Source organism: Molossus molossus, unplaced genomic scaffold (assembly GCF_014108415.1).
Source record: "Molossus molossus isolate mMolMol1 unplaced genomic scaffold, mMolMol1.p scaffold_m16_p_18, whole genome shotgun sequence".
NCBI lineage: Eukaryota > Metazoa > Chordata > Mammalia > Chiroptera > Molossidae > Molossus > Molossus molossus.
In genome coordinates, this window is record NW_023425353.1 from 26,707,131 (window position 1) to 26,733,619 (window position 26,489).

At 47.1% G+C, this 26,489-nt stretch overlaps 1 protein-coding gene across 2 annotated transcripts in view; it reads right to left on the minus strand.

Annotated features, from left to right (window-relative positions):
- VGLL4 (vestigial like family member 4) overlaps positions 1–26,489 on the minus strand; it is a 157,451-nt gene that overhangs the window by 8,650 nt on the left and 122,312 nt on the right. For both annotated transcript variants that reach the window (XM_036266929.1, XM_036266930.1), the window contains one exon: positions 347–569. In XM_036266929.1, the coding sequence (XP_036122822.1) occupies positions 347–569 (223 nt within the window). The remainder of the gene's footprint in view (positions 1–346; positions 570–26,489) is intronic.

Here is a 26,489-nt window from a genome sequence, read left to right on the forward strand (position 1 = left end):
GGACTGCTAAACACACACCTAATCGAGACCAGCCCTTGAACAAAGAAACTAAACCTCAAAGCCGTTCAACACCTTGTCCGCGGTGCTTAGTCCCGAGCGGTGAGGCCCAGCAGGCCCAGGTAGGCACTGAAATGCGAGGTGGTATTTGGTAAAAGGATCCCTCCTGCCGTCGCCACTGCTCCCTCATCCCAAGTGCAGAGTCAAGGCTGAGGATGGCCTTCCCCACCACTTCTCACCACTTCCCTCACGGCCTCTGCTCAGTGCACTCCACCCAGCCCCCAGCCCCCAGCCCCCAGCCCCGAACCCGCTCCTGGCCACCAGCCCAAACCCTACTGGACCTACATACCTGCTGCCGCTCCACTGGGGTCAGTGTGGGTGAGATGCCCGCTGGCCTGCTGGCATCCATGCTGTTCTTGGTCAGTGCGAGGGGCTGCTCCATGCTGAGGCTGGGGAGGGATGTGTACAGGTGGTTGCCATGCAGGCTCATGGTGGGGGCCACGGCCCGCTCGATGGGGCTGCGGCTCCGCTCCCGGGGGTCTTTCCGGCAGTCTCCATTGGCAGTCTTGTTCCTGAAAAAGAGGGATCACTCAGATGGGGATGCCTGCATCCTATGAGTGGCAAAGGGGATACTGGCCATGCGCCTAGCACTTCACAAAGATTATTTTATTTAATTCTCCACCTTGCTGTGGATAAATATTATATCATCATCACCCCCATTTTCTGAGGCTCAGGTCAAATAGCTCACCAACTGGTAAGCTGAACCAGGACACTAACCCGAGTCAGGGTGACTGCAAAGCCCCTTGGTGCTGAAGGAAGAGCCTTCCTCAGGGTCCGCTCAGCAGCCTGTCCGTGCAGGTTAGGTGCCTATTTGAGCACTTTTACAATAAACTCCACATGTTCAGAGCCTAAAGAACTAACCTAGGTGTTCAAGGCCATTTATAAGGATGGAGACGAAAATGATAACCCAAAGTTACCAAAATGTTTCTATGTGCCAGGTCCTGCGCCACAGGTATTATTAGCTCATATGACCTTCTGAATGGCAGGAGGAAGATGCTGTAATTGCCCCCTTTCCGGATGACGGAACCAGGACTCAGCAGCCACGTCACTGGCCGAGAAGCAGTGGCGTGTGCGCTGGCTCATGGTGTGCCCGCGTGCAGCTCTAAGACCAGGACACACCAGCAAGCGTCATCTGCTTTAGAAAGTCCATGGAATGGCCTCAAAGAGACCGTGGTTACATGCTGGGCATGTGGCAGGTGCTGTGTGAAACACAGACAGGATGGCACCCACCCCACGATCTGACGGATCTGGGCTACGGCAACATTGTATGTTGCGTCTGTTGGGGAATGTCTCAGCCCAGATGATGGTAAGGCAGGGCTGGCAGAAGACCACACTGTTCCGGGCTCGGCCCAGGTCCCTACTTCTCCCCTGTTTACTCCAGGGAAGTCTCCCCTTCATCCCACCATGTTCTCCAGCTGCCAGAGCAATCTTTTGGTCATAAGGAATGATCAAGTCTTTTACCTAAAATGTGGTAGATAATGACTTCCCTTTAAGAAATACAAATTAGCCCTGGCCGGTTTGGCTCAGCGGTTAGAGCGTCGGCCTGTGGCCCAGAGACCCGGGTTTGGTTCCCACTAAGGGCACATACCTCGGTTGCCGTCTGTCCTCGGCCCTGGTTGGGTGGAGCAGACGGCAACCACTCGATGTGCCCCTGTCACATCAATGTTTCTCTCTCTCTCCCCCTTCCCACTCTATCTGAACAACAACAAAAAATAGGAAAAATGTCCTCAGGTGAGGATAAAAAATAAATAAAATTATTCTCAGCACTCACAAGTAGTCATCCTCTTGCCTCAGCAGGCCACCTTGTTAAAAAAAACAACAACAACAAAAAACTGAGTTTAGCGAGGGAGAGACTGAGAGAAACATCAATTGATTGCCTTCCGTACCCAGGGATGGAACCCGCAACCTAAGCATGTACCCTAACCAGGAATCAAACCCGCAACCTTTCGGTGCGTGGGACGACATGCCAACCAACTGAGCCACACTGGCCAGGGCACAGAAAACCTATTTATAGCAGAGAAGCCTGGGTTTGCATGCAAATAAAGAAACCCAGAGAAGGAATTAACTATTTTAAACTTCATATTCACATGTACCCTTTACCCAGTTTCCCCAATGGTGACATCTTGTAAAAACTAGTCTTTCATAACCAGACTAATGACACTGAGACAATCCGCCAAACCTCATTCAGACTTCCTGTTTCATCTGTATTCATTTCGGCATGATACTTTTATACAGCAGATCCAAACACATCAGGCCCTTCGCAGCAGCTCAGCACCACTGAGGTCTCCTGGGCCCTTCCCAGTCTGCCCGACCACGTTTCCATCCTCTCTGGGTTTCACACCCGCAAGCGTCGTGCTCTGTAGCTGAAACATTCTGCCTGCCATTCTTCAAACGAGACATGCCACTCCATGCCTCTGACTGCATATATATACCCCCACACACCACACACACAGCCAACCGAGCTCTGGACCCCAAAGTGCCCCATGCAAACCTGTAATAGACCCCATCACACCACTGTCAATGATTTCTTCATCTACACACACACACTTCCTAAACTATATACTTGTCTACCCACTATACTATACACCTGAAATATAAAATATTAAATGTCAACTATAATTGAGAAATAAAAATTAAAAGTTTCCTTCTAGCTCTGGCCGGTTTGGCTCAGCAGTTAAAGCGCTGACCCATGGACCAGAGTCGAAGGTTTGATTCTGGTCAAGGGCACGTACCTCTGTTGCAGTTCGTCCCCGGCCCTAGTTGGGGTCGTGCGAGAGGCAACCGAGTCGATGTGCCTCTCACACCAATATTTCTCCCTCTCCCCTCCCTCCCACTCTATCTGAAGATAGATAGAAAAGTATCCTCAGGTGAGGATTAAAAATAAATTAAAGCCCTGGCCAGTTTGGCTCAGCAGTTAGAGCATCAGCCTGTGGACCAGAGAGACCTGGGTTTGGTTCCCGCTAAGGGCACGTACCTCAGTTGCAGTTGGGGTTGTGTGGGTGGCAACCAGGTGATGTGTCTCTCTCACATCGATGTTTCTCTCTCTCTCTCCCTTCCTCTCTCCCTCCTGCTCTATCTGAAGATAAATGCAAAAATGCCCTCAGGTGAGGATTAAATTAAAAAGTTTAAAAAAAATTAAAAAGGTTCCTTCTAAATTTGGATAAAATAAAACTTAAATGTTTTACAAGATATGTAAACCGCTTCCCTGACACAATCTCCTCTCCTCCTCACCCCTCAGTGAGGTTTCCAAAGGCCATTCAGGGAGTGGGGCAACCTCAGGGAATAGAAGAATGAGCTTCTCAGTCGGAATTCTCCTTTGTCCCATTCGGGCTCCAGTACATCCAGCCCGTGTAAACTGAGCCCCTATTTTGTGATAGTTACAGAAAGTAAGACGCAGTGCTGCCATCTCATGGGTACAGGTGAGGTGGTGCTGCCACAGAAGCTGGAAGAGACGGGGGAGACTCGCAGGATGAAGACTACCCCCCACCCCACACCCCCCGCCCCCCAAGTTACCAGCACATACACACAGCCCACCGATCCCTCGCACTGAATACTGGCAAACTGAGTCACACGTATGAACTCTGCTGAGCCTCCAGAGCCAGCCACGAGGCCTGGGGATCAGCAGCCCCGGACCGCGGCCCACAGCCAGCAGTGAGCTGTCCGAGGGCACACAGCCGACGGGGCAGTGCCACGTGGGGGAGTGGAAGGGACTCGGGGGGACACAAACCAGGAAAACGGCCAACCGAAAACATGACACAGAGGGGCATCATGGAGCAGACGGCACCGAAAAACACAAAGAAAACGTCTGAAGAACTCGCTGGTTAATTTTAGTAAAATTATACATTACTCACATTTCCAGCTCATTTTTCTAGTTCCTGGAGCTTAAAGACAGACATTGTTTTCCTTGTTTCCCCCTCGGTGAATCACACCCTGGGCTCTGCTGCTTCCCGAAGCATCATGTGCTCGCACCGCCAGCAGACCCAAACCACATGCTTCCTGCCTGGGAGCTTGGAGCGGCCTCCACGGAAGCACCGCTACAGCCCCAGTAAGGCCTAAGGGCTCCTGAGTGGCTGCACACCAAAGACCGAGATGTCCCTGAGGCTCCAGGGCACCCTGGCCGCTCCTGGGGCCTCGCACTCACCCTGGGGAGGGCATTTCCACTGTCCACTGTTTTAAAAGAGAAAATGCAAAGGGATGGCAAGAAAGAGGACACCTATTACACTTTTCCTCCACGACAGTGTTCCAGGCAATGGACACCACATGCTGCTACTTACTCCCCTCTCTGAGCTGAGAAACCAGACGTGTCTGCAGCGTCTGGGGAAAGTCAACTAGATCCCAAGCAGTGAAGCTGAATGAGTCCATCACGTGGAATAGTGCACTGTATCCCCTGGATCCTCACTAACATGAGATTTCCTGCCCTTACACATCAGGAGCTCTGAGTTTAAAGCAAACCCAGGGGAAGGTATTATTACAGCATGGACATGCTCAGGCCTCAGCTGAATTCCATTAATTAACTGTGGACTAAAACAATGTGAGTCTGCATCTGTCTGTCATGGGAGGGGATACAGGTATGAGATATTTTACTTGGTGCTTTCAAGAGAATATTCTGGGCTCCTGGGATGCTGTGAAGCCCCAGGCTGCAGGCACTGGGCAGTCGCAGGGCAGGTCTCTCGGCCCAGGTGAATGAAGCAAGGGCCAGTCCAGCCCTGTGTCGCTCCTGCCCCAGCTCCCAAAATGCTCAGAACAGCCGAGGTGACAGTGGTCCTGCTGGACGCTAGACCACACCTGGCGGCAGGAAACTGAAGGTCTCTGGGAGCAATGGGGAGGCCAGGAGGGAAGAGGGGACCTTGATGGTCACAGCCAAGACTTTCCTTCCAGCTCAGGCCCCCTTCCTCCCCCACTGCATTCCTTGCACAAGCATTTGTCCTCTGGGAACCTACAGGAGAATAATAAACCTTCACGGTCCAACACTAATAACAAAGTTGTTAAAGCATCTTTAAATTGTAAAAGCTTTCTCAGAGAATGTACTTAATGCCACTGAACTGTGGCTAAAAATGGCTAAAATGTCATGCATACTTCACCACAATTAAAAAATAACAATTTTTAGCCCAGCTGGTGTGGCTCAGTGGTTGAGCATTGACCTATGCACCAAGAGGTCGCTGGTTCAAGTCCCAGTCAGGCCACATGCCCACGTTGTGGGCTTGATCCCTGGAAGGGTGTGCAGGAGGCAGCCGATCGATGTCGATGCTTCTCTCATCGATGTTTCTCTCTCTCTCCCTTACCCTCTTAAAAAAAAAGAAAGAAAAAGAAATCAATAAAACACATAAAAAAAAAATAGTAACAATTTTTAAATTAAAAATACAAAGCATGCCACAACCATCCCTTACAGAACCCCCAGGTTCATGACGCGCATCGGGTAGGGTAGGTGGAACTTGCCCAGGTTTCCAGAAAAGAGGACCAAAGTGAAGACGACAAACACAGCCCAAGATCCAGATGGAGCAGAGTGTCACCCTCACACACCCCGCCATTCAGCTGTTCTCACCAGAGACCCTACCCAGCTCTGCATCACCTCCGAAGCCTCCCAACTGCCCCCCAAACTGCAGGGAGAGAAGAGTGGGAACCCAGACATACATTAAGGCACCAGCCCCTCAAGTCACGCCCCCCGTTAGTTGTGTCTGCCTTACCGTATTATCAGCCAGCTTCGTGGAGCTGTCTCCAGGGGCACGTCCAGCCTCCCCAGCTGGACGGGACACTCGAGAGGCCCACGCCTACAAGCTCGGCCCCCTCCCCAGTGCTGGGAACAGAACAGCACACAGCGGGTGTGTTAACTAATTGTTGAGTAGGTGAATTATTAAAGTACATGGTGCTGTGAGTCCAGGTAATGGTATCTGTGCTGAATAAAAAGGGAACTGGGGACATTTCAGAGGGAATTCCCAGCAGGAAAGACCTTTTTCTAAAAACGCAGGTTAGGAAACATTTAAACATCTGGCATCAGAGGCAGTGGGATGTTTTCTCCCTTTGGCCACCTTCTCCAGCTTTGGATCCCCTCCACTTCTGAACGGGCCCTTGCGTGTCCCAACCTCACACACACGGGGATGCACGCATTGCCCCCCTTCTTTCTCCTGGTGAGCAGGGTACCTCACTGCTTCCCAGCCAAGCAAGACGGTGCTTGGGTTTGTGTCCGAGGCATCCTGTCTCATCACCACTTCGGCCGGGACACGGAGTGGTGACAGCAGCACTGGGGTGCTGTGACAGAGGAAAGCCTGAGTACGATGACGCGGAGACGCCCTCCAGGGTAGAAAATGGCAAGCTGTGTGTCATGGGCAGAGAAAGCTGGGAAACGCACCCACGGTGCCCCAAACACGGAGCGACCTAGGGGCTCTCTGCTGCCGTGACACGCGCATCCTGGTCAGCAGTGAGAAGGGGTGGAGCCGGCCTTTCCCTTACATGCAGGGAAAGACTGTGTTGCATAAGACAACTATCATCACTTCACATCACAAATAATCAAGAAAACAGACACAGCCCCGCCCCACGCCCCGTCAGAGGCTCCAGGGAACCCAACCTGAGTGTGAAGGTCACTGCAATCGGCTGCTTCAGTTGCCACAGCTATCCACCCACGGAACACTTCCCCCCACGACTCCCAACAACACTAGCATCCCCCTTTCTGCTACTTCAGATTTCTAAAACCAGCTCCATGGAACTGAACAATACCTCACTTGCTCAAACATGTGACTTGTGACCTGCAGTCCCGGTGAGAAACGCATATGCCACTGCAGTGCTGCCCTTAGAAAGTAATGTCAAAAATAAAATGCAATAGAAGATGGGGAATCCCTGGAAGCAAATCATTTATCTTGATAATCTTTCCTCTCATGCATGCCAGGTCACATGCTAGACCTCGTTACCTTATTTGTTTTTTTCTTTACTGATTTTGAGAGAGGAAGGGAGAGGGGGAGAGAGATAGAAACATCAATGAGAGAGAACATCGATCGGTCACCTCCTGCATGCCCCACCCTGGGGATCGGGCCCACCTAGTTTATTTTCCTGCTGTACAGTATTCCTTCATATGAACAGACAGGTATCTGGGCAATCTCTGGTTTTCCCTTGTTGTAAATAGCCCCCCTGTGTTTATATCCTTGCATGTCTTTGTACCTGGGCGCGTGGTTTCCAAGTGCCCCCCAGGCAGCATCCAGAAGTTACCTGCGTCACTGAGGGTCTGTTCACACATTTATTGGCCATTCTGCTTTCTTCTTTAAATTGCTTTTAATTTGTTATGCGTTGAACTATGCCCCCACCCCACCCCCGCAAGATGTAACTCCCTGCCTGCAAATGTGATCTTACTTGGAAACAGAGTTAACTTGCAGTTAATCAAGTGAAGATGAGGTCATCAGGGTAGGCCCTCATCCAATGTGATTGGTGTCCTTATAAAAAGCAGAAATTTGGACAATGACAGGCATGTACAGAGGGGCAAGATGATGTGGAGACACAGGGAGAATGCTATCTTTAAGCCAAGGAATGCCTGAGGCCACCAGAAGAGAGGCCTGGAGCAGCTCCTCCCTCCCAACCCTCAGGAAATCCGCCCTGCCGCCCTGTCCTCAGGCTTCCAGCCTCCAGAAGGTGAGACAGTGCGTTTCTGTTCCGCCCCACACTGTGGTTCTTTGTCATGGCAGCCCCAGCGAACAATACAATTGCCGTGGCCTTTTTTTACCCCGTTGCTCTATACATTTTTAGATACTGTCCACACCCGTGCTTTTTCCTGCTTTATTTGTATTAATCCTGCCCTCCTCTACCCAAAATTTTAGAGCTCAAGACACTTTCAAAGAGGCCCGGTCCCAGGATCCACTGGACTCCAGGTACCCCTGTGTGCCTGCCATTATGAAGCATGTTTAATGAGCACCAAGAGCTAACAGGAGTCCAGACCAGTGTGTGCAAGGTCAGGCCTGCCAATGAGAAGCTGGAGGTCCAGCAGCCCCTCGCTTCTCCTCCAAATGCAATTCAGAAGCCAGGAAAAGGTATCCCCACCCTCCTCCCCCGACATACAAGAGGGAAGAGCTTGTCTGCCAAGTTCTCATCCAAAACCTTTCGTTCAGGAACATTCTGGATGGATGAACGAACGAACGAACCAGCAGATCTTTTCATTATTCCTACACTGATGGGCCTGTCGATAACAAACACCCTGAGACCACAGGCCAACTCTGAGTACGGCCTACGTCTCTCATTCAATGCTCGGGCCAACCCTCGGACAGTCCCACCACCATTCCCGTGGCACCTGGAGGGAAGGGGAGTGGAGAATCGGATCCTCAGCCAGAGTCACATGGCTGACAGGTGGTGGGGCGAGGACTCCGAGAGGCCAGGCCTTCCTCTTCTGCCTTAGTCGCTGGTGAGGGTTTCTGCAATTCCGAGGGCAAATCCACAGTGCTGGGCAGTGCGAGAGAAAACACAACTTGGCCTCCTCGGTGACTGCGTCAGGGGTTTCCGATCAAAGCCCTCTCGGTGAGTGGCACTGCCTCAGCGTAACCCATGTGTCCATGCGTCCTCCAGCCCCAACCAGCGCTGTGTGATGTGCCTGCTCCTCCCACGCCTGTCCTCCTTGCTCCTCGAGACTGGAAGGAGCTCAGGGAAAGTGGGTCTCCGCTTTCCTCGGCACAATTACTGCAGATGTGCGTGGGGAGCCCAGGAGACCTGATGCGCCTCCTGGAGCCACAGGGTGGACACTTAGGTAAAGCTCCTAGATACCCCAAAAGTGAGCCTCAGAGACAAAGCACTTTAAATCTATCTTAGCAACTCCTCTGAAACATCCTACCATTTAATCTTTCCTGCCTTGGTGACTCAGGGTCTTTATCATACACACTATGTTCAGTTGTGAAGCAGCAGACCCCCAGGACAGGCCTGTCTGCTCCACAGAGTCCTCTCACACTGCTCAGCCGCTTGCATTCTGGGGTGAGCTCCTCGCTGTGTTCTGGTTTCCTCCCGTGGTTAACGTAGGGTCATTCCTGAAGTGTTTCTGCCACTGCTGTACCCCATACCTTTCAGTCTCCTCACCGGGGGCCCCAAAGCCAGGCAACCAGTTTTGCTAGAATAATGTGCAAAGCGGTCACAGGCTCTGAGTGAGTGCAGCGCCTCCCACAGCAAACGTCCCATCTCCTCGCCTGGCTTCCAGAGATCTTACTTGCTTGGGAACGTAAGGGCTTTCTAGACCTGCCGCCTATACAAAAGCAAGACTTGCCCGCAGTGTTGGCCAGCAGACCAGAGCTCTTACACATGGCTGGGAGACGCACATTTCTGAATTGCTCAACTCTATGTTAAAAAAAAAAAAAAAATTTTTTTTTTTTTTTTGCTCAACCAGTTAGTTCTCTGACTACAACTGTCTGCACATGTTTTCCATCACAAGCTGAGACAAGAGGAAAAACTAAAATTTGGGAAAAGAGGTCAACCCTGAGAACATGATTGGTAAAGCATCTCGTCCGCCCCGTTAGCACCTGTGACCACGAAAGCAGTGGGTCTCCCCAGGACTTGCTGCACGCGGGCGGGCACCACGTGCACACCAAGCACTGCCCGCAGACAATGCTCACATGTCCCATGTGCGTCCACTCAGGGTTTCACATGAATGGAGAGGTTGCTGGGACTCATAAAATATAAATTAATTTAAAATTCCTCTTGCTACTAAATTTGCAGTCATTTTTGTCATTATGTATTCTTTCAATGAGTGATGTAAAAAATACAACCATCATATTTTTGGCATTAAAGAGAGTCTTGCACCAGAGAAGGGATGGAAAACATTAAGTCTTCCTTCTGTAACTCAGCTACAATGCCTGAGGTGGGCAACAACCTAGTGGAGATCATCTACTCTGCACAGCAACAGACATATCAACATGGTGATGTTCTGCTTGGCTATCCTTTAAGGACCACTTGAGACTGCTGGGGTGAGGACTAGAGAAAAGACAGAAGCAAAGGGATTTGCCCAATGAGACCTCCCAGAGCCAGCTTTTATTTTTATTTTTTTATTTTTTATCCTCACCCGAGGACATTTTTCCATTTTTTGTTCAGGTAGAGTAGGGGGGAGAGAGAGGAACAGAGAGAGAGAGAGAGAAACATCAACGTGAAAGGGACACATTGAGTGGCTGCCACCCGCACAACCGACCAGGGCCGGGGACAAACTGCAACCGAGGTACATGCCCTTAGCGGGACCGAACCCGGGTCTCTCAGGACCGCAGGCCAACGCTCTAACCGCTGAGCCAAACTGGCCAGGGCCCAGAGCCAGCTTTTAATGGACAATGTCTGTACCAGCTTTGCTGGGAGGGGACCAGAAGCTCAGTTCTTCCGGCTCCTCCCTCCCCACCCACCCCACACCCTTAATCTGATTGTAAGATCCACTGGCAAAGGCTTCCTTGTGCTAGCAGAGTGTGGAACCAGCTGCTCAGAAAGGAGCAAGATGGAATCATTCCCCTTCTTAATCATCCACCAACCAACCTAAGACTTGGTGAGAAGACCAGTCCCTTCTAGTCAGGCTGAGTGAAGCAGACTAGAAGGGCCTCTATGCACAGGGCACCGCCCAGAAGTTTCCCCGGTCAGGGTCTACCACAGTGCCTGGCATGTAATCTGTGCATGAACCAACCAAAAGCACACCAAGTCTTAGGAAAAAACCAGCTCCAAGTGGTCTGAATAAGACAGAGGAACTCGTGAAGCTCCGGGGCAACTCCTGGCTGAGGGGTGACCGGAGAAACAACTCCAGTTGTCGCAAATCCTCCAGCAAGTAATGGTCTGGAATCGCCTCCCGTCGTCATTTCCGCTTCCAACCTTCTGGTTTGACACCGAGCCAGCTTTCATAATTCCATTCAAATTCTCTTGAAGGCTCACTCTTAGCTTTTACTCCACATTTTGCCACAAATTGCTGGGAAATATTATAAGACCATCAAGGTTGGATGCTTTGTCCTACTCACAGGAAAAGGGCTTCATGGTGAAATGGCTGTGAACAGAGGAGACGATGGGGGGTTGCAGCGCCCCTCAGACTGCCGCACACACAGGCACTTACTTCCTCTCTAAGCAATTCCCTCAACCACTGAAAAGCTTCCATAAAAGGTATTCCTCAGCCGTGGCCAGTTTGGCTCAGCATTTGGAGCATCGGCCTGTGGACCAGGGTCCCAGGTTCAGTTCCCGCACCAAAAAAAAAAAAAAAAAAGTTCTTCCTCATAATGAACGAAGTCTGCTTTCCAGTAGGATTTGTGGGTCAAAGGTCAACCCTTTGGAAAAATTCAATGAGATCTAGTTCTTCCAACTACTAGACAACTGCTTCTATGCCAGCCCTGCCATGCTCAGAATTCTCTTCACCAATCAAGAAGACCCTCCACATGACCTTCGTACCTTCATCTTCAAGTGTGATGCCCAGAACTAGACATACTACTCCAGATGTAATCTAAGAAACAGAGCACACAAGAGAAGATCATGACCTTCAATTTATGGTAGCTTATTTCTGAACCAGAAATCAGGGCGTAAGGTCTAATAAGAAAGCACTAAAGTAAACAGAATAGAACATTTGAAATCAGGATTATTCCAGGCCCTGTAGTCAATTGGACCTCCACTGTCAATAGTACCACTCAAGATGCCAATAGCTACTTCCACTGCCCTGTCACTTTGTGAGTGTGGCCACCTCAATTCCGCCTGCTTGGTTTTTTTTCTATTAATTCTGCTGTATCTGTGACCCCACAGAGGCTAGAGATAGAAATGAGTTACCACATGTATCTGCAGCACACGTGCATATCATCAGAGACAAACTATCAAATTTCCTTCCTGTGCTATCTGGTTTGTTGCAATTACCTCCTTCTTGCCTGCAGGCACCCAGACACAATCCACAGTCGCATTCCTGCGCCTTAGGGCAAGCAGTCCTGAAGGTGGTGGTAACCGGTTCCAAATTATTTTGGATACCTGCTGATATTAGTGGGTAACCTGTAATTCAGTACATTAATTCAATACTAAACAAAAATTGGAAAGCCAGTTTTCCTTTTACAACTACCCACCTACCCTGGCTGGAAACTTGGCAGGCAAAATTAAATTATTGAGTTAAATTATAATTATACTAAAAAGTTTGTGAGCATAAGTATTGAGTATATAAAGTGATTAAATGGTCATCTATTAAAAGATATCGAGGCACCCACCAAATATTCTTTAAAATAGTCATCACTATTAATATTAAATTATTATAAAATTATTATTAAACGACCTTCTATCTGAGAGCAAATTATGCATTGCACTAATTCCCTGAGCATCGAGGCTGTCTCTCAGCTGAACTCCATCTTTCTAAAAACTAGAGGAAAAAGTTGGCTAAGCTATTTTTTCTTTACCTAGATTACATGATAGGAGCAGATTTGAATTACTTAAAAGATTATTTCAAGGACCCTCAGGTGCTCTAAAAGGCTTCTAACATTGCCAACTGATAGACAAATTACCAATCTCTAGTCTTAAAGCAAAGTTTACAAGGGACCTAAAAAAAAAAAGAACTACTGATGGCCTACTTCATTTTTCTCTGAGTTATAAACTCCATTTCTTTACAATTATTCTCATGTTCAAACTCTTCATAGAATTCAGAACTGGCTTTCCCTAAACTGTCTGCTTAGCTTCATTGTAACATCTCTCTAAACTGAGTAGTCTCCTAGTTATTAAAATCATATTTAGTCCAAAACCTGGGACCCTGAAAAGGAGGAAGAAAAGGAACCCAGGGGAACCTGCGGTTCAACACTCAAACTACCCCCAAACCCTTGGGATGGTGATTCTAAAAATGCCTTTAGAAAATCCAGGGCTACCATCCCCCAACACCGCAAATGACACACACTTTCCTTTTCATAAGCAAGGACTTCCAAAATCAAACAGTAATGGTGAATCCTAACTATCCTTTCAATTAAAATTATCACCCAAGAGTCATCACACTGCGACTCTGTATTAATTAGGCAACAAATAGCACATCTTCGGAGAGCTGAACTTCTATCCTCCAAACTGCTCACTTCCTCCTTGTGCATGGCTCATCCAGCTGAGTATAGAATGCAAAGACTTACCCAAAATAACCAAAAGCACGGGTAATAGAGTCATAATTTTTTATGATGGTAAAACACACTCAAAATTCACCATTTTAGTAATTTTTAAGTGTATAGTTCAGCGGCTTGAAATACATCCACACTGTTGTGCAACCATCATCACCATCCACCTCCAGAACTTTTTCATCTTCCCAAACTGAAACGTCCCATCAGACACTAACTTCCCATCCCCCTGCCCCAGGCCCTGGCAATCACTTCTGTCTCTATGAATTTCACTCCTCACAAAGTGCAGTCATACACGATTAGTCCTTCACGTGGCATAATGTCCTCAAGGTTCATCCTTACTTTAACACCTCAGAATTCTGTTCCTTTTTAAAGGCTGAATAATAGTTCACTGTGTGTATAGACTACATTTTGCTTATCTGGATGCAGTGATGGACATTTGGGTTGTTTCCACCCTTCGACTCTTTGTGAATGTTCCTGCTATGAACACGGGTGTACAACCGTCTCTTTGAGACCCTGCTTTCAATTACTTTGGGTATATACCCATAAATAGACTTGCTGGATCATATGGCAATTCTATGTTTGATTTTTAGTCCTTAGAAGTTTTGACAAGTCACTGGTAGTAAAGCAGTTTGGGGCTACGGGACACATTTTTCACTACATGTTTGCCCCTCTCTACTAGAGAAAAATAAAAGATTTCCAAAAGGATGGGTCTGACCCGCAACAACAAAATGCAAGCCTCTGTAAACACAGTCCAAGTGGTTCATGAGAGAAATGCTCATGAATAATGTAAACATTTGACATAAAAGTTCAATAAACAAAGAACATCCATCACCCAGTTCACTCAATTTAACAAATGCAGGCACACGGTCAATGATGTTGCAATCAACAGTGAGCAGAGCATCGTGGAGTCTCACAAGCTACATATTTGCGGTTCTCATTTCTCACCATGGGCCTTTAAAAATTACTTCAAGTCATCAAGGATAGCTAATGTTAATAATACACAGTAATAACTACCATTTGTATAACATTAGCGTACAGTTTTACAATTGCTTTGCACATATATTATCGTTAACAGATCTTCAATCTGCAACTCCTCTGTACTGCCCAGAAAATGTGTTTCTCAAATGATGAAACGGAAAGCCCGTCGCACCTATCTGTGCAGGCAGGTGAGGGCGCCGAGGACACTCATGCTCTCCTTCGTAACTGCTTCATTTCAGAGCCAAGAGGGCAGGAAAGGCTGGGAGGAGGGGCTGCTCTGTGGAGTCACTTACAACTCACTGAGAGATTAAACAAAAGCATTCGTTTTCTTGCCATTAAAAGTGAAGGACCTCTTGGTGTCTAATGGATCCTGTGCACTAAAACAACTCAGAGGAGGGACTCAAGTAAAATTTCCATGGAGGGAAGTGGTCAAATAGCTGAGGTCAAAACCTCCAGACTTCAATTGTGGCCAAGTGCTTTTATTTCCCTTGTAATTTTCTTTAAGAATAAATGTTAAACCTAAAACATACCCTTCTTCTGGAGGCAATGCTGGCAGCTGAACGAGTGGGAAGAAAAGCACCCTGTACTCCCCAAACCAGCAGCCACCCACACCATGCACCATTGTCTAGGAGTGGTCACATGACAGCCCGGCCTGGCAATAACATGTCAGCCATCACCTGAAACTTGGTTACTCCAACCCATTAAGGAAACAATTACCAGTGTGCATGAACCCTCCCAGCTCCCACGTGTAATCGGCGGCCAGGGCTGCAGCCCTATTACCAGCCCTCTCTCTCCGTGCAGTCCCCTCTCCGAAGAAACTGTACATGATGTGGATATGATTGGGACAAGGTGCCGTTCAGTGAGGGGTGAGGGATGAGAGGGGAAAATCACTGCTGTCCCTTCTGAGCAAAATCAACTCTACCTCTCCCAGCACTTGCTGCCTCACAGTTTAAATTAATTACAGCTGAAAATACAGGGTTGCCATCTGGTTTGAAAAAGCAAGGATAAGGGAATAAAATGAAAGGGTTTTTGGTACTAACCTCACTTTAATCATTGCCAAAGAGCATGAAGACAGCCCAGCGTCCTCCCACAAGAAAGCCTTGGGCCTCACAAACTTGGCAAGCAGTCCCAGGCACAAAACTGGATAGGCGGAATGCCTGTCAGAATAAAAGTCCCTGGCCCCCGAAAGGAGACTTGCAAGGTAAGGGGCCTGCCTGCCCCACATTGCAGGAAAAGTTTCCTATGGGTCCTGGGATAGGTTAGCAACTCCTGGGAGGGTTTATTTACAGAGGGTGTCTTGCCAAAATGTTACATGCATCATTACAGTTCCATTTTGTGAGAAAATAGGTCTGCTGTCAGAATTACAGTATGTGATTTCCTCTTTCTTTGTTTCTCCATCTTCCATAACATAAGGCTTTTATAAAACTCCAAACTACGGCTAACCAAAACACAGGAGAGGAAGGTTGCCGGGGAAGGGGGCTGGCTCTGCCGGAACAATGCATGCAACTCCGCAGCACCCTTGCAGCTGGCCCCGCGCAGAAGGAATGTCAAAAATCCGTATTTTTCCTCCGCTGCAGCCACAACTACAGTCTCACTTGTGTTTTGTAGGAAGCAACTTCCTTCTGCTTTCCTCCCACCAGCAGAATCCTGGATGAGAGGCTCTTTTCTATTTGGACTCTTGGACGGCAGAAAAATGCTGACTGCAGGCATGGGGAAGGCTAGGTACCACAGCGATCCTTCATTTGTCCCAAGGGGCTGTAGGTCGGTGCAAACAAATGCCAAGTCTGCAGCTTTCTTAACCATTCCCCAGCGACAACTGGCACACAGAAGTGGAGGGTCAGTCAGATTTTCAGTCTAATTTAAAGTTTCACCTGCTCACTACCTGAGTTCTCTTCTACCCAGGTGAGTTTTGCAAACAAAACCTGTGTACCCCTGAGTCCAGCTGCTTTCAGAAAGTAACATTCACCGAGGCACAGCAGTGTTTACTGAAATAAACTCTGATTAACCAGCTATAGTCTTCATAAACCAGAGACCAGAATTGTAACAGAGAAGATTATGAAGACAAGCATTTCTGTTCTGGGGAAAAACACATTTTCAACCCAAAAATGATACGAAAGTTGTCGTCCAAATCCTGCCTTGACAGAATCATTGTCTATAGCAACAGTGTCCATAACATTGAAAATCTCAGGAGTGTAACTTTCGAGTAAATGGTGCATCTGTCAAACCACAGGAAACATCTGGTAAAATGGTTAAATAAAAACAGAATTTAAAATTTTGATTTCAGAGTCTGCTTAGGTACCCAACAAAAGACTATTAAAACAAATACCAACCACTCACAGTGATGGGGAGGGGGGAGCCCCTGAGTGGGATGGGGGAGAAAAAGCAGACAAGGCAGGAAATGCTGGCTGCAATCTTATTTTTATTCGTGGAGATGGCAGTGCCCCTGTTCTGGGGGCCAGGGCAACCCCAAGGTCTGCCTACACATCACCACCCCTGAAACTTCCTCAGGGCTGATTCCTTCACACACACACCTACACCCCCCAGTGCCACCAACAAAGTAGGCACTCAGGAAATGATGGATAAATGAACTAATGAAGATACAAACAATGCATTCTCTTCATTCCACAGGTAGCATGTATTCAGCACATACTATCATTTGACCATCAACACACAGCCTAAATGTGTACAAGGTCCTAGCCAACACATTTCGGTCCCTTCCAGAACACTTAAGAAGTCTTTTCCTTTAAAGAAAAGATTGATTTAACTAATTCCAAATCTTTAAAAATCTGTATTTCAAAAACACAGTAAAGTTGAAAAGCAAATAACAAGTTAGGAAAATGGTTATTTTCCTAACACATCTGACAGAGGATCCTTAATGGGAAGAGTGAAAACATGTTAACAGAAAGAAGATGAACACCCTAATTCTTTTTAATAAAAGATATTAACAGTCAACAAAAAAGAAATCCAAATGGCCAATAAGCATGTTAAAAGATCATTCAAGTTCCCTACCAGCAGAAAGCAAAAAGAGGCAAGTTATCACACACTGAGTCCCCTATGAAACTTGCAAAGATTACATACTACTCATAACAGTCACCTTTTTCACGATATAGGGTGACAGGCATATGCTTACAGTTGCTAGTGGGAATGTAAATTAGTAAACCTACTAGATATCAAGTTGGCAGAGTACACCAGCGAAAGCAGAAATGGGTACCCTCTGACCCAGAAATTCCACTTCTAGAAAAATGGGAAAACAAGGTATGAACAAGGATGGAAATACAGTGACAGCCCTAGAAGTTCTGCAAATGATAGTGAAACTGTAAGGAAACCAAATAATCTGTATTTGTTAACAAGTTCCTTTGGTTACAAGCAACATAACACAAGGCTAGCAAGCTTATGAAAAATGAAGAGTTGAACAACCAATTCTTGAAAAGGAAAAAAAAGGAGACAGCCCTGACGTCAGCACCAGGAGGTGGAAAGAGCTCGGTGCTCCTGTCAAAGGCACCCCAAGGCCTGCTCCTGCTCCTGCTCCTGCTCCAGCTCCTGCTCCTGCTCCTGCTCCAGCTCCTGCTCCAGCTCCTGCTCCTGCTCCTGCTCCAGCTCCAGCTCCTGCTCCAGCTCCTGCTCCAGCTCCTGTTCCTGCTCCAGCTCCTGCTCCAGCTCCTGTTCCTGCTCCAGCTCCTGTTCCTGCTCCAGCTCCTGCTCCAGCTCCAGCTCCTGCTCCTGCTCCTGCTCCTGCTCCAGCTCCAGCTCCAGCTCCTGCTCCAGCTCCTGCTCCAGCTCCTGCTCCAGCTCCTGTTCCTGCTCCAGCTCCTGCTCCAGCTCCAGCTCCTGCTCCTGCTCCAGCTCCTGCTCCAGCTCCTGCTCCAGCTCCTGCTCCAGCTCCTGCTCCAGCTCCTGTTCCTGCTCCAGCTCCTGCTCCAGCTCCAGCTCCTGCTCCTGCTCCTGCTCCAGCACTGCCTGCTCTCTCCCAGCACTGGGGCAAGATGCTCAGCCGAGAGACACCACCATCAACCACTCCAGGTGTCACCATGCAGTGACCATGAGAACCAGCATCACTTTTGTAAGTCCTGTCCTACATGTACAGTTGACCCTTGAATAACGTGGCATTAGGGGCACTGATCTAACCCCACAAGAGTAGAAAATCCTGTAAAACTTTTGACTTCCCCGCCCTGGCCAGTTTGGCTCAGCGGTTAGAGCGTCAGCCTGCGGTCCGCAGAGACCCGGGTTCGGTTCCCGCTAAGGGCACGTACTTCGGTTGCAGTTTGTCCCCGGCCCTGGTTGGTCGTGCGGGTGGCAGCCACTCGATGTGTCCCTTCACATCGATGTTTCTCTCTCTCTCTCCCTTCCTCTCTCTCCCTCCCGCTCTATCTGTACAAAAAATGGAAAAATGTCCTCGGGTGAGGATAAAAAAAAAAAAAAAAAAAACTTTTGACTTCCCCAAAAACTTTAGTAATAGCCTCCTGTTGACCGGAAACCCTACTGATCACATCAACAGCCAATTACGTATTTTGTATGCTATATGTATTATACACTGTATTCTTACAATAAAGTGAGCTAGAGGAAAGAGGATGTTATTAAGAAAGTCATGAGAGAAAACACACACATATAATTTATGCATTCATGACATACCTAACTTTTTCTAAATTTTTTCAGTATTTCTAGGCTATGTACTGTGTCTGTAAGTTTCTCCAAATTGTCACAAATCTCCAAAAAAAAAATTTCCCAATATATTTGTTGAAAAAAAATCTGTGTGAAGTTGGCCCATGCAGTTCAAATCTGTGTCACAGCACCCTAAAAGACTAACACTAAGTCTTAAAATTCTGAGATTGTTTTTATTAGATATTATATGTGCTGCTAAAAATTAGAAGACCACACACACGCCACCAGTTTTCACAGACTTCACCTGAGCTTCAAATGAATTATTTCTAAGGAAGAAACTGGGGTTCTTATAAGAATACAATCTACTAGGGTTTTATTGGGGGTTTGTAGATTTAGGGAGAAAAGGAATAGGGTAATACTCCACTATGCCATGAGTAAGTCAAAGTACTGGGTTTTTTTTTTGTTTTGTTTTTTTTTTGTGGTACGTGCCCCTAGCAGGAACCGAACCCGGGACTCAACCACTGAGCCAAACTGGCCAAGGCTGTTTTGTTTTTTTAAGTAAAACTGTTTGAATGATTAGCTAGAGACAGAAATAAGCCTTTGGGGGCAGTAATAAAAGTTATGAAAAGGTGACAAGTTACCTTAGAGCAGGCGTGAGCATGCTCATTGGTTCCCTAGATCTCAGCCATCTTGTCTTCGCAGCCCTTCGCCTTTTTCAGCACGATGTCTCTCCTTTTTCCCTTATTCCTGTTTCCAAATTCGCTCTTCCTCCCACACAGTAACCACACACATCCTGAACACTTCATTTATTTATCATATACAACGTCATCCCTCCCAGGGTTGATAGCTATTCTCCCGACCATGGGTCTGACTGACTTTCCAAAGGGAGAGCTCACCAGGGGCTGACACTCCAGGGCAACCCCGTGTGGGTTCCGCTCCCTGCTCCCCTTACCACCAAAACACCACCATCACCCACCCCTGCAAAATGGGAATGACTATTCTAGATTAAAGAGCTCTAAAAGACACCACAACTCAACGCAGTGTGTGATTTATAATTGAATCCTGAATTTAAAAGAAAACATCTATAAAAGGCATTACTGAATAAGAATATACAGTATATTAGATCATATCATTGTCTACAACACATAAAAGAAAGCAAAAGCAAATATGGCAGAATATTAACAACAAGTGAGTATAGTGAAGGATATATGGATGGTCATTATATTAGTTCAATGTTTCTGTAGATCTGAACTTCTTCCAAAATAAAAAGTTGGCAGGGCAGTGGAGAGAGAGAAGGATGCCGGATCAGATTATCACCAAATCTGGATGGAATGTCCTAGAATGATCTCACTTAAAGTATAGGTGATGTGGGATGTTGGGGAGCCCTTGATGAGTCTCCCAAAGACCTGACACAGGGACGTGAGGAGGAACCTGTATGGTGGAGAGGGGCACAACAAACACGCGAGATGCCATGAGCACAGGTAATGTTGGTTTCAAATATCAGCCTCAAATCAAAAGTCAAGAGGTAGGTTAAACAATCCACCTTGAATTGTGAGAGTTGCTTCTCACACTCTGCAGAGCTTGCCAAAAGGTGCGCACTAGCAGAAATTTAAATACATTATTTTTCAATTTAACCATGGGTAAGATGTCTTTAGACAATCGACAGTCCAAGGAGACCATCTACTTAGAAATAATACTGGGGAAGGTAGTTTGGGACAGATCACCAAAGTCCTTGAAGGGCATGCTAAAGAAGTTGAATTTTATATTGTAATCAAAAAATTAAAAATTCAATTGCCATTTGACCCAGTGATCCCACTTCTAGGAATATACCCTAAGAAGCCTGAAACACCAATCAGAAAAAATATATGTATCCTCATGTTCATAGCAGCACTATTTACAATAGCTAAGACCTAGAAACAGCCCAAGTGTCCATATGGATAACAAAGCTGCAGTACATACACACAATGGAGTACTATGCAGCTATAAGAAAGAAAGATCTCTTATCCTTTGAGATGACATGGAGGGACCTGGAAAGTATTATCCTAAGCGAAACAAGCCAAACAGAAAAAGACAAATACCACGTGATCTCACTTATTTGTGTAATATAATGAACATAACAGTCTGAGGAATTGAGTAGACCCAGAGACATGGAAGTAGGGTTACAGACTAACAACCCACAGAAGAGGGGGTAGTGGGGGGAGGGAAGAGATAAACCACAGACCTTATATTCATGTACGCATAACCAATGGACACGGACAACAGAGCCAGGGACAGGGTGGGGGGGATGGGGTGGAGGGTGTCAATGGGGAAAAGGAGAAACATCTGTAACAAAAATAAAATAATAAAAAAAAAAGGAGCCAGAGCCATGGCCCACCAACAAACTTGTTCTCCAAATAGGCTCTCAAGAAATACCTGCTGACTGAGGTTTCATGGCCATCAGCCCCTTTTCAACAATGTCTCCATTCCCAAGGTACATGGTTAGCTGCTGGAGGATGTCTGTTTCAATCACTTACTATAACTTGCTCTAAAGCTAACAGCCTAACACAAAACGATGCAGTGTCACTACCAACATACGGAACCAGGGCTATTAGCAATGCAAGTCCAAAGTTATCACACACAAATAAAAAACACAAGACTCCACTGGAAAACTTGAAAAACACTTCGGCTTTGAGAACTTTTTAGGGAGATTTGAAAAACACCAGAAGTAGTAAACACTTGGGCATAGATCTGTTTGCTTTTCTAGTATGAACAGATCTCTTCTTTGGGTGAATGTCCACCCAGAAGGAGTGTCTGGCCATCTCTCTGACCTGTGAGGAGCACCCTACTGAACTGAATTTCTCATTTCCATAAACCTTACCTATGTTCACACTGAGATCAGAGCAAGATGCATAAGAAGAAATATAAACAGAGGAATGGAAAAAAACCATTTCATTCATATTAAAAACAAAAAACAAAAAAAAAAAACAGCTCTGAAGGCTTATTACTCAGAGTCAACATTGGGATAGGATTATTTGAGCCAAAATAAGCATCACAGCTGGGCTAGTGACTCAGACTGTAAACTGTGCATTTGCCCAGGTACCAGGGGTTTGCACTGTTCTGTTTGGGGGTGGTTAGGGCAGTAGAGGTCATGGTGGTGGACTCTCTCTGTGCTAGCATGTTCCCTGAACTAGGTATCAAGGTTCCAAGGAAAAATAGAAGTACAAAAAGTGGTGCCAGTCAGGGTTTATCATGTATTTACCTGAAAGGAATTCTTTATTCCTTCCCAAAGGGAAGAGTGTTTCAACAGTGCTCTCACAGTGACTCATTTTTCATTCAAGCATTTACTCTGCACCTAGAAGGTGTGGGGCACTGTGCTGGATGTTAGTGGGACAGACATGAGTAAGACCCAGCTCATGGCCTGGAGGAACGTGCATTCTGGGAAGGGGGAAAGACAGACGGGCACATGATTACACCAAGTATCATCATTTAAAATTTTTTTTATCCTCACCCGAGGACATATTTGCAATTATCTTCAGACAAAGCGGGAGGGAGGGAGAGAGGGAGGAAGAGAGAGAGAGAAACATCAACATGAAAGAGACATATCGAGTGGTTGCCACCCACACGACCCCAACCGGGGCTGGGGACAAACTGCAACCCAGGTACGTGCCCTTAGTGGGAACTGAACCCGGGACTCTCTGGTCCATGGGCTAATGCTCTAACTGCTGAGCCTAACCAGTCAGGGCAGTGTCATCATTTTTTTTTAAAATATTTTTTCTTTACTGATTTGAGAGAGAAAGGAAGGGAGAGGAAGAAACAGAAATGTCGATGAGAGAGAACGATTGGCCACCTCCCTTAGGCCCCTCACTGGGGATTTGGCCCACAACCTGGGCATGTGCCTGAACAGAAACCAAATCGGCGGTGCATGGGTCGACGCTCAACCACTGAGCCCCACTGGCAGGGCCCAGCGTCATCACTGCACACAAAGAAGTGTTCGTCTCAAAGCAGAAGGAACTGCCACTTGTCAAGGGGCGGCGGCGAGGAACATGTATGAGGACGGGGTGCAGGCACGCGGGCTCCCATCAGCGAGGTGGAGCTCACCGAGGGCAGGAGCTCCTGCGGACAGCGGCTGGCCCACTGCTTCCTGGAGCCGACTGGGAGCCGCGGGAGGATCCCCAGCAGAGAGGAAGACTTCAGAAAACTTCTGACGCTGGAGCGTCAAGACCAGGATGGAGGGTGCTGCTGTGGAAATGGGGGTCCAAATGATGGCCCAGGCCCGGTACTTCGTGGAAAACACTAGCAGGCTGATTCCACAATGAATCAGATCTGGGAGATGAGACAGGACAAGGAAGGAGGCGATTTCCAGGCAAGTGGCAAGAGAGCTGTCCCATCATGAAGATGGGGGCAGCCCTTGGAAAATGCTGGAAGGAGGAAGGAGCGACTAAAGTCCACTGAGACGGCACGGAACTTGAGGTCCGCACACAACACCGACAAGGCAGATGGCTCTATGGTGTGAAGGTTAGGTCTCGGCTGGACGTCGAGCTTGGAGGATTCTCCACCTATTCAAGCCATGAGCGGGCGCGTCACTTCATTGGAAAGGTCTGTCCAATGAGGACTGAGCTCTGGAGAATAGCAATGATGATGTTTTTGGAATATCCTGAGTGGAGTGGCCGCAGAAGTAGCACGGGAACCAAAGGAAGGAAGTGCGGGGCCAAGAGAGGAGACACTTCCAAGGAAGAGGAGGTCAACAGGATAAGGAATTGCAGATTTCCCCTGGATCTGGTGATTCGTCGGTTACAGGTGAATGAGGAAGACAGTCTCATTAAAATTGTTTGTAGGGATCGCAGCACTGGACTGGAGAGTAGACACGGACCTGGGGATGATCTGCTCTCTGGAAACAGCTCAGAGGAAGGAGGGAGGCAGAGATGGAAGGTGAGGACGTAAGGTCAAGGGCCTCAGTTTCCTCAACTTCTCTGGCCTCGGTAAATTTCCCTGAAAGCCAGGCATGAAGGATGGACAGGCATCAAATCAAGAGATTATACAATAATTTCATTGCAATAGGTAAGCTGTGCAGTGCCAAGCTTTGTGATTTTGAATGTTTATAACAGGATTTGAAATCAAATAAAATGTTCATTCTATCAGGCAAGTATGCTCCCTGGATTAGTCCTACTAGGTCTCACAAAAAAGGGATAAAGGTTTCCATGCCCAGTTACAGCCGAGAAACCCTGGGCTAACCCCATCAGACTTCTCAAAGTCTGAAATGTGTTAACATGCACAAGCAAACCCACAAGTTCAGGTTAGGTCCTTCCCAAACTTTGCCCAGAAGGCACTCTTTTTCCTTCAAACATCTGAAGCAAGAGTGTTCTGACACAATCTATGGGCAGTGGTGCTTTGACTCCCCAAGGGTGTCCCTTCAGTGGTCACGTGCAACCAAGGAAATCACTCCTAAGGAGTTAGAAAACCCCACAGTCATTCTTTGATGGGCTCCAGGGCAGGAGCAAACTTAGGGAAGCAAAGAGGATTCCGCTCTCCGACTTGCTTCTAAAGTGACCTGACCTAGTAAGAGTTGGTTTGTTTCTTCCACTTGGCTTTGACCCATTTTCTCAAGCTGGTTTCTATGTGGACTCATTCATTGTATTTCTTAGGTTTCTTCAAGGAAGGGAAGGCAAGAGGTAAGATAAGTTAGAGAGGAGTATGGCAGCAAACTTGATTTCCTTCTGTTCTGTAGTACACTCCGCTTCTGTCAGGACTATGAGGGCTTGGATCCAGAATTCAGATCCCTTGTTTGGCAAGGTTTCTAGCTACTGCCAGACCCAGAACATTATTACTGCAACATTAAGTTCTCTAATTATGCTGTAGAGGCAATCTGTGAAGAAATTTCAAAATGAAGAGAGAGAGAGAGAGAGAATATGAATGTGTGTGTGTGCGCGCGTGTGTGTGCACCCAAAGATTTAACAAAAACAATAGAGACCAAGCACTGGCATTTATTAAATAAAAACAATGCGAGACACAGAACACAGGGCTTGTAAACCACCTCGCTCTGTTCCAGCTGCATGCAGCACAGGCAAATGACTGATTTACAAGCAAGATCCTAGAGGGAAAATAAAACAACACCAACACTTACACACAGGCACATTTCTCAGCATTCCCTTATCTGGTCCTCAGTCAAATCTAAAAGTGACGGCACGCTGTAGTCTTTCAGGACAGACTGGCTATGCAGTGCTAAGAAGAGGCCCGTGTGGTCACAGAGCAACATCAAGATTAATCCTCTAACCATGTATAAAAATAGCTGCCATTTGTGTTCCCAGCACAGAAGCACCTTCCTGAAAACAGCACTCCGAAAAGAGCTGAAGGGCTCCGAGAATCAGGGCGGGAGGGGGACCCGGGCAAATCCTGGGCTGTTCTGTTTCTTCAACTTTTAAACAAACGCCTTTGACTCAATCCATAAATCTAAAAGCGTTCCTTTTTTCGACTTTAGTGTGTCATTTTAAAAAGTGACTTCTCACATGCTAATGAAAGCATGGAAGAAAGTCCTCCTTTTTCAAGGCTCTCATCCCACTTTTAGAACCTGTGTGATACAGATGAGCAGCACTGAGGTCCCCAGTGGGGACCAGGATAGACAAACGATGACAGTCCCGTTTGCTCATCATCTTCGACTCGGCACTCTTGGCATTTCTTCGCTCTGTGTTCTTTGGCCAGAATAATGCCAGTAGCAGGATGGTTATCTGCCTTTCCAGCTCTCAGCAAAGACTCTTAAGGCAGAAGTGATGCCTGCTGGGAAAAGGCTGATGTCAGCTCTCAAGAGCACAGCTCCCTGCTCGAATAAGGAGGTCTTTGTTTTCGGCTGAACTGTGAAAATGAGAAAATGCCTCTAGCCTGACAAACAAGAAACCCACACGACACAGGTAGGCCTGTGACCTTTATTTAAAGGTACCACACTTCATTAGCAAAACACTTGCATGTCACACGCAGATGCGCCTTTAACGTCACGTGGGAGCGGCCATGAAAACCAGCCTCATTTCCACCCTGTTCGGGCTGACCCACAGCAACAACTGAAGCGTGAGGGGCAGTCAGTCTCACAGGAAGGAGTTCTTAGATTACACCTCCCTGATGCGAAACATTTATTAAAGACCCAGGCTCCCTTCTAATTTATTTATTTTTTTAAGTAAACACACATACTTGGTATACACTGGGGGGATTTTTAAAAAATCCCTATTTAACAATATCTCGGTTTATGAGTTAGTTATTTAGGAGAACTAAAATTAAGGCTCTAAAATATCCTCTTAAAATACCCCAGAACACTTGTAGGATTGTGTGTGAACGTGCAGAAGAACAGAGAATGTCAGGGCTAAAACTTCCCAAGTTTGGACGACGCCAGGAAGGATGTAGGAGAAAAAGAGAAAGCACGCAGTCTGAGGGCTTCTATTTCAAGAGAATTCGATTTATGAAATCTGGAAAGGGGGAGGGGAGTGTCTTCATATATTTAGAGCAAATTTTGAAACACTCCAGTTTGAATCTGTTACACTAAAGTTACTACTGTGCCACACTGACTTAAAAGTGGGTCAGATATTTTCAACAAGAACCTGAACAATTTTGAAAGCCCTTTCCTGAGCTTAAGGAAATCCCTGTTGGTTCTTGCAGGGTTCTGGCCTGTATTGACACCATTTCAAGACTCTTCAGAGGAAGAGAACGGCTCTTTCTTTCACCGTCTCTGAAGAGAACGGTCACTACACTGGGAGGCGTTCACCTGCATAGCACCCTTATTACTGGCGACCTTCATCACCTCAGGCCCCTCCACCCTTGTTACTGAGTGCTAAATGGACAGTCTCCACAGCTCTCTCCAAAGCATAC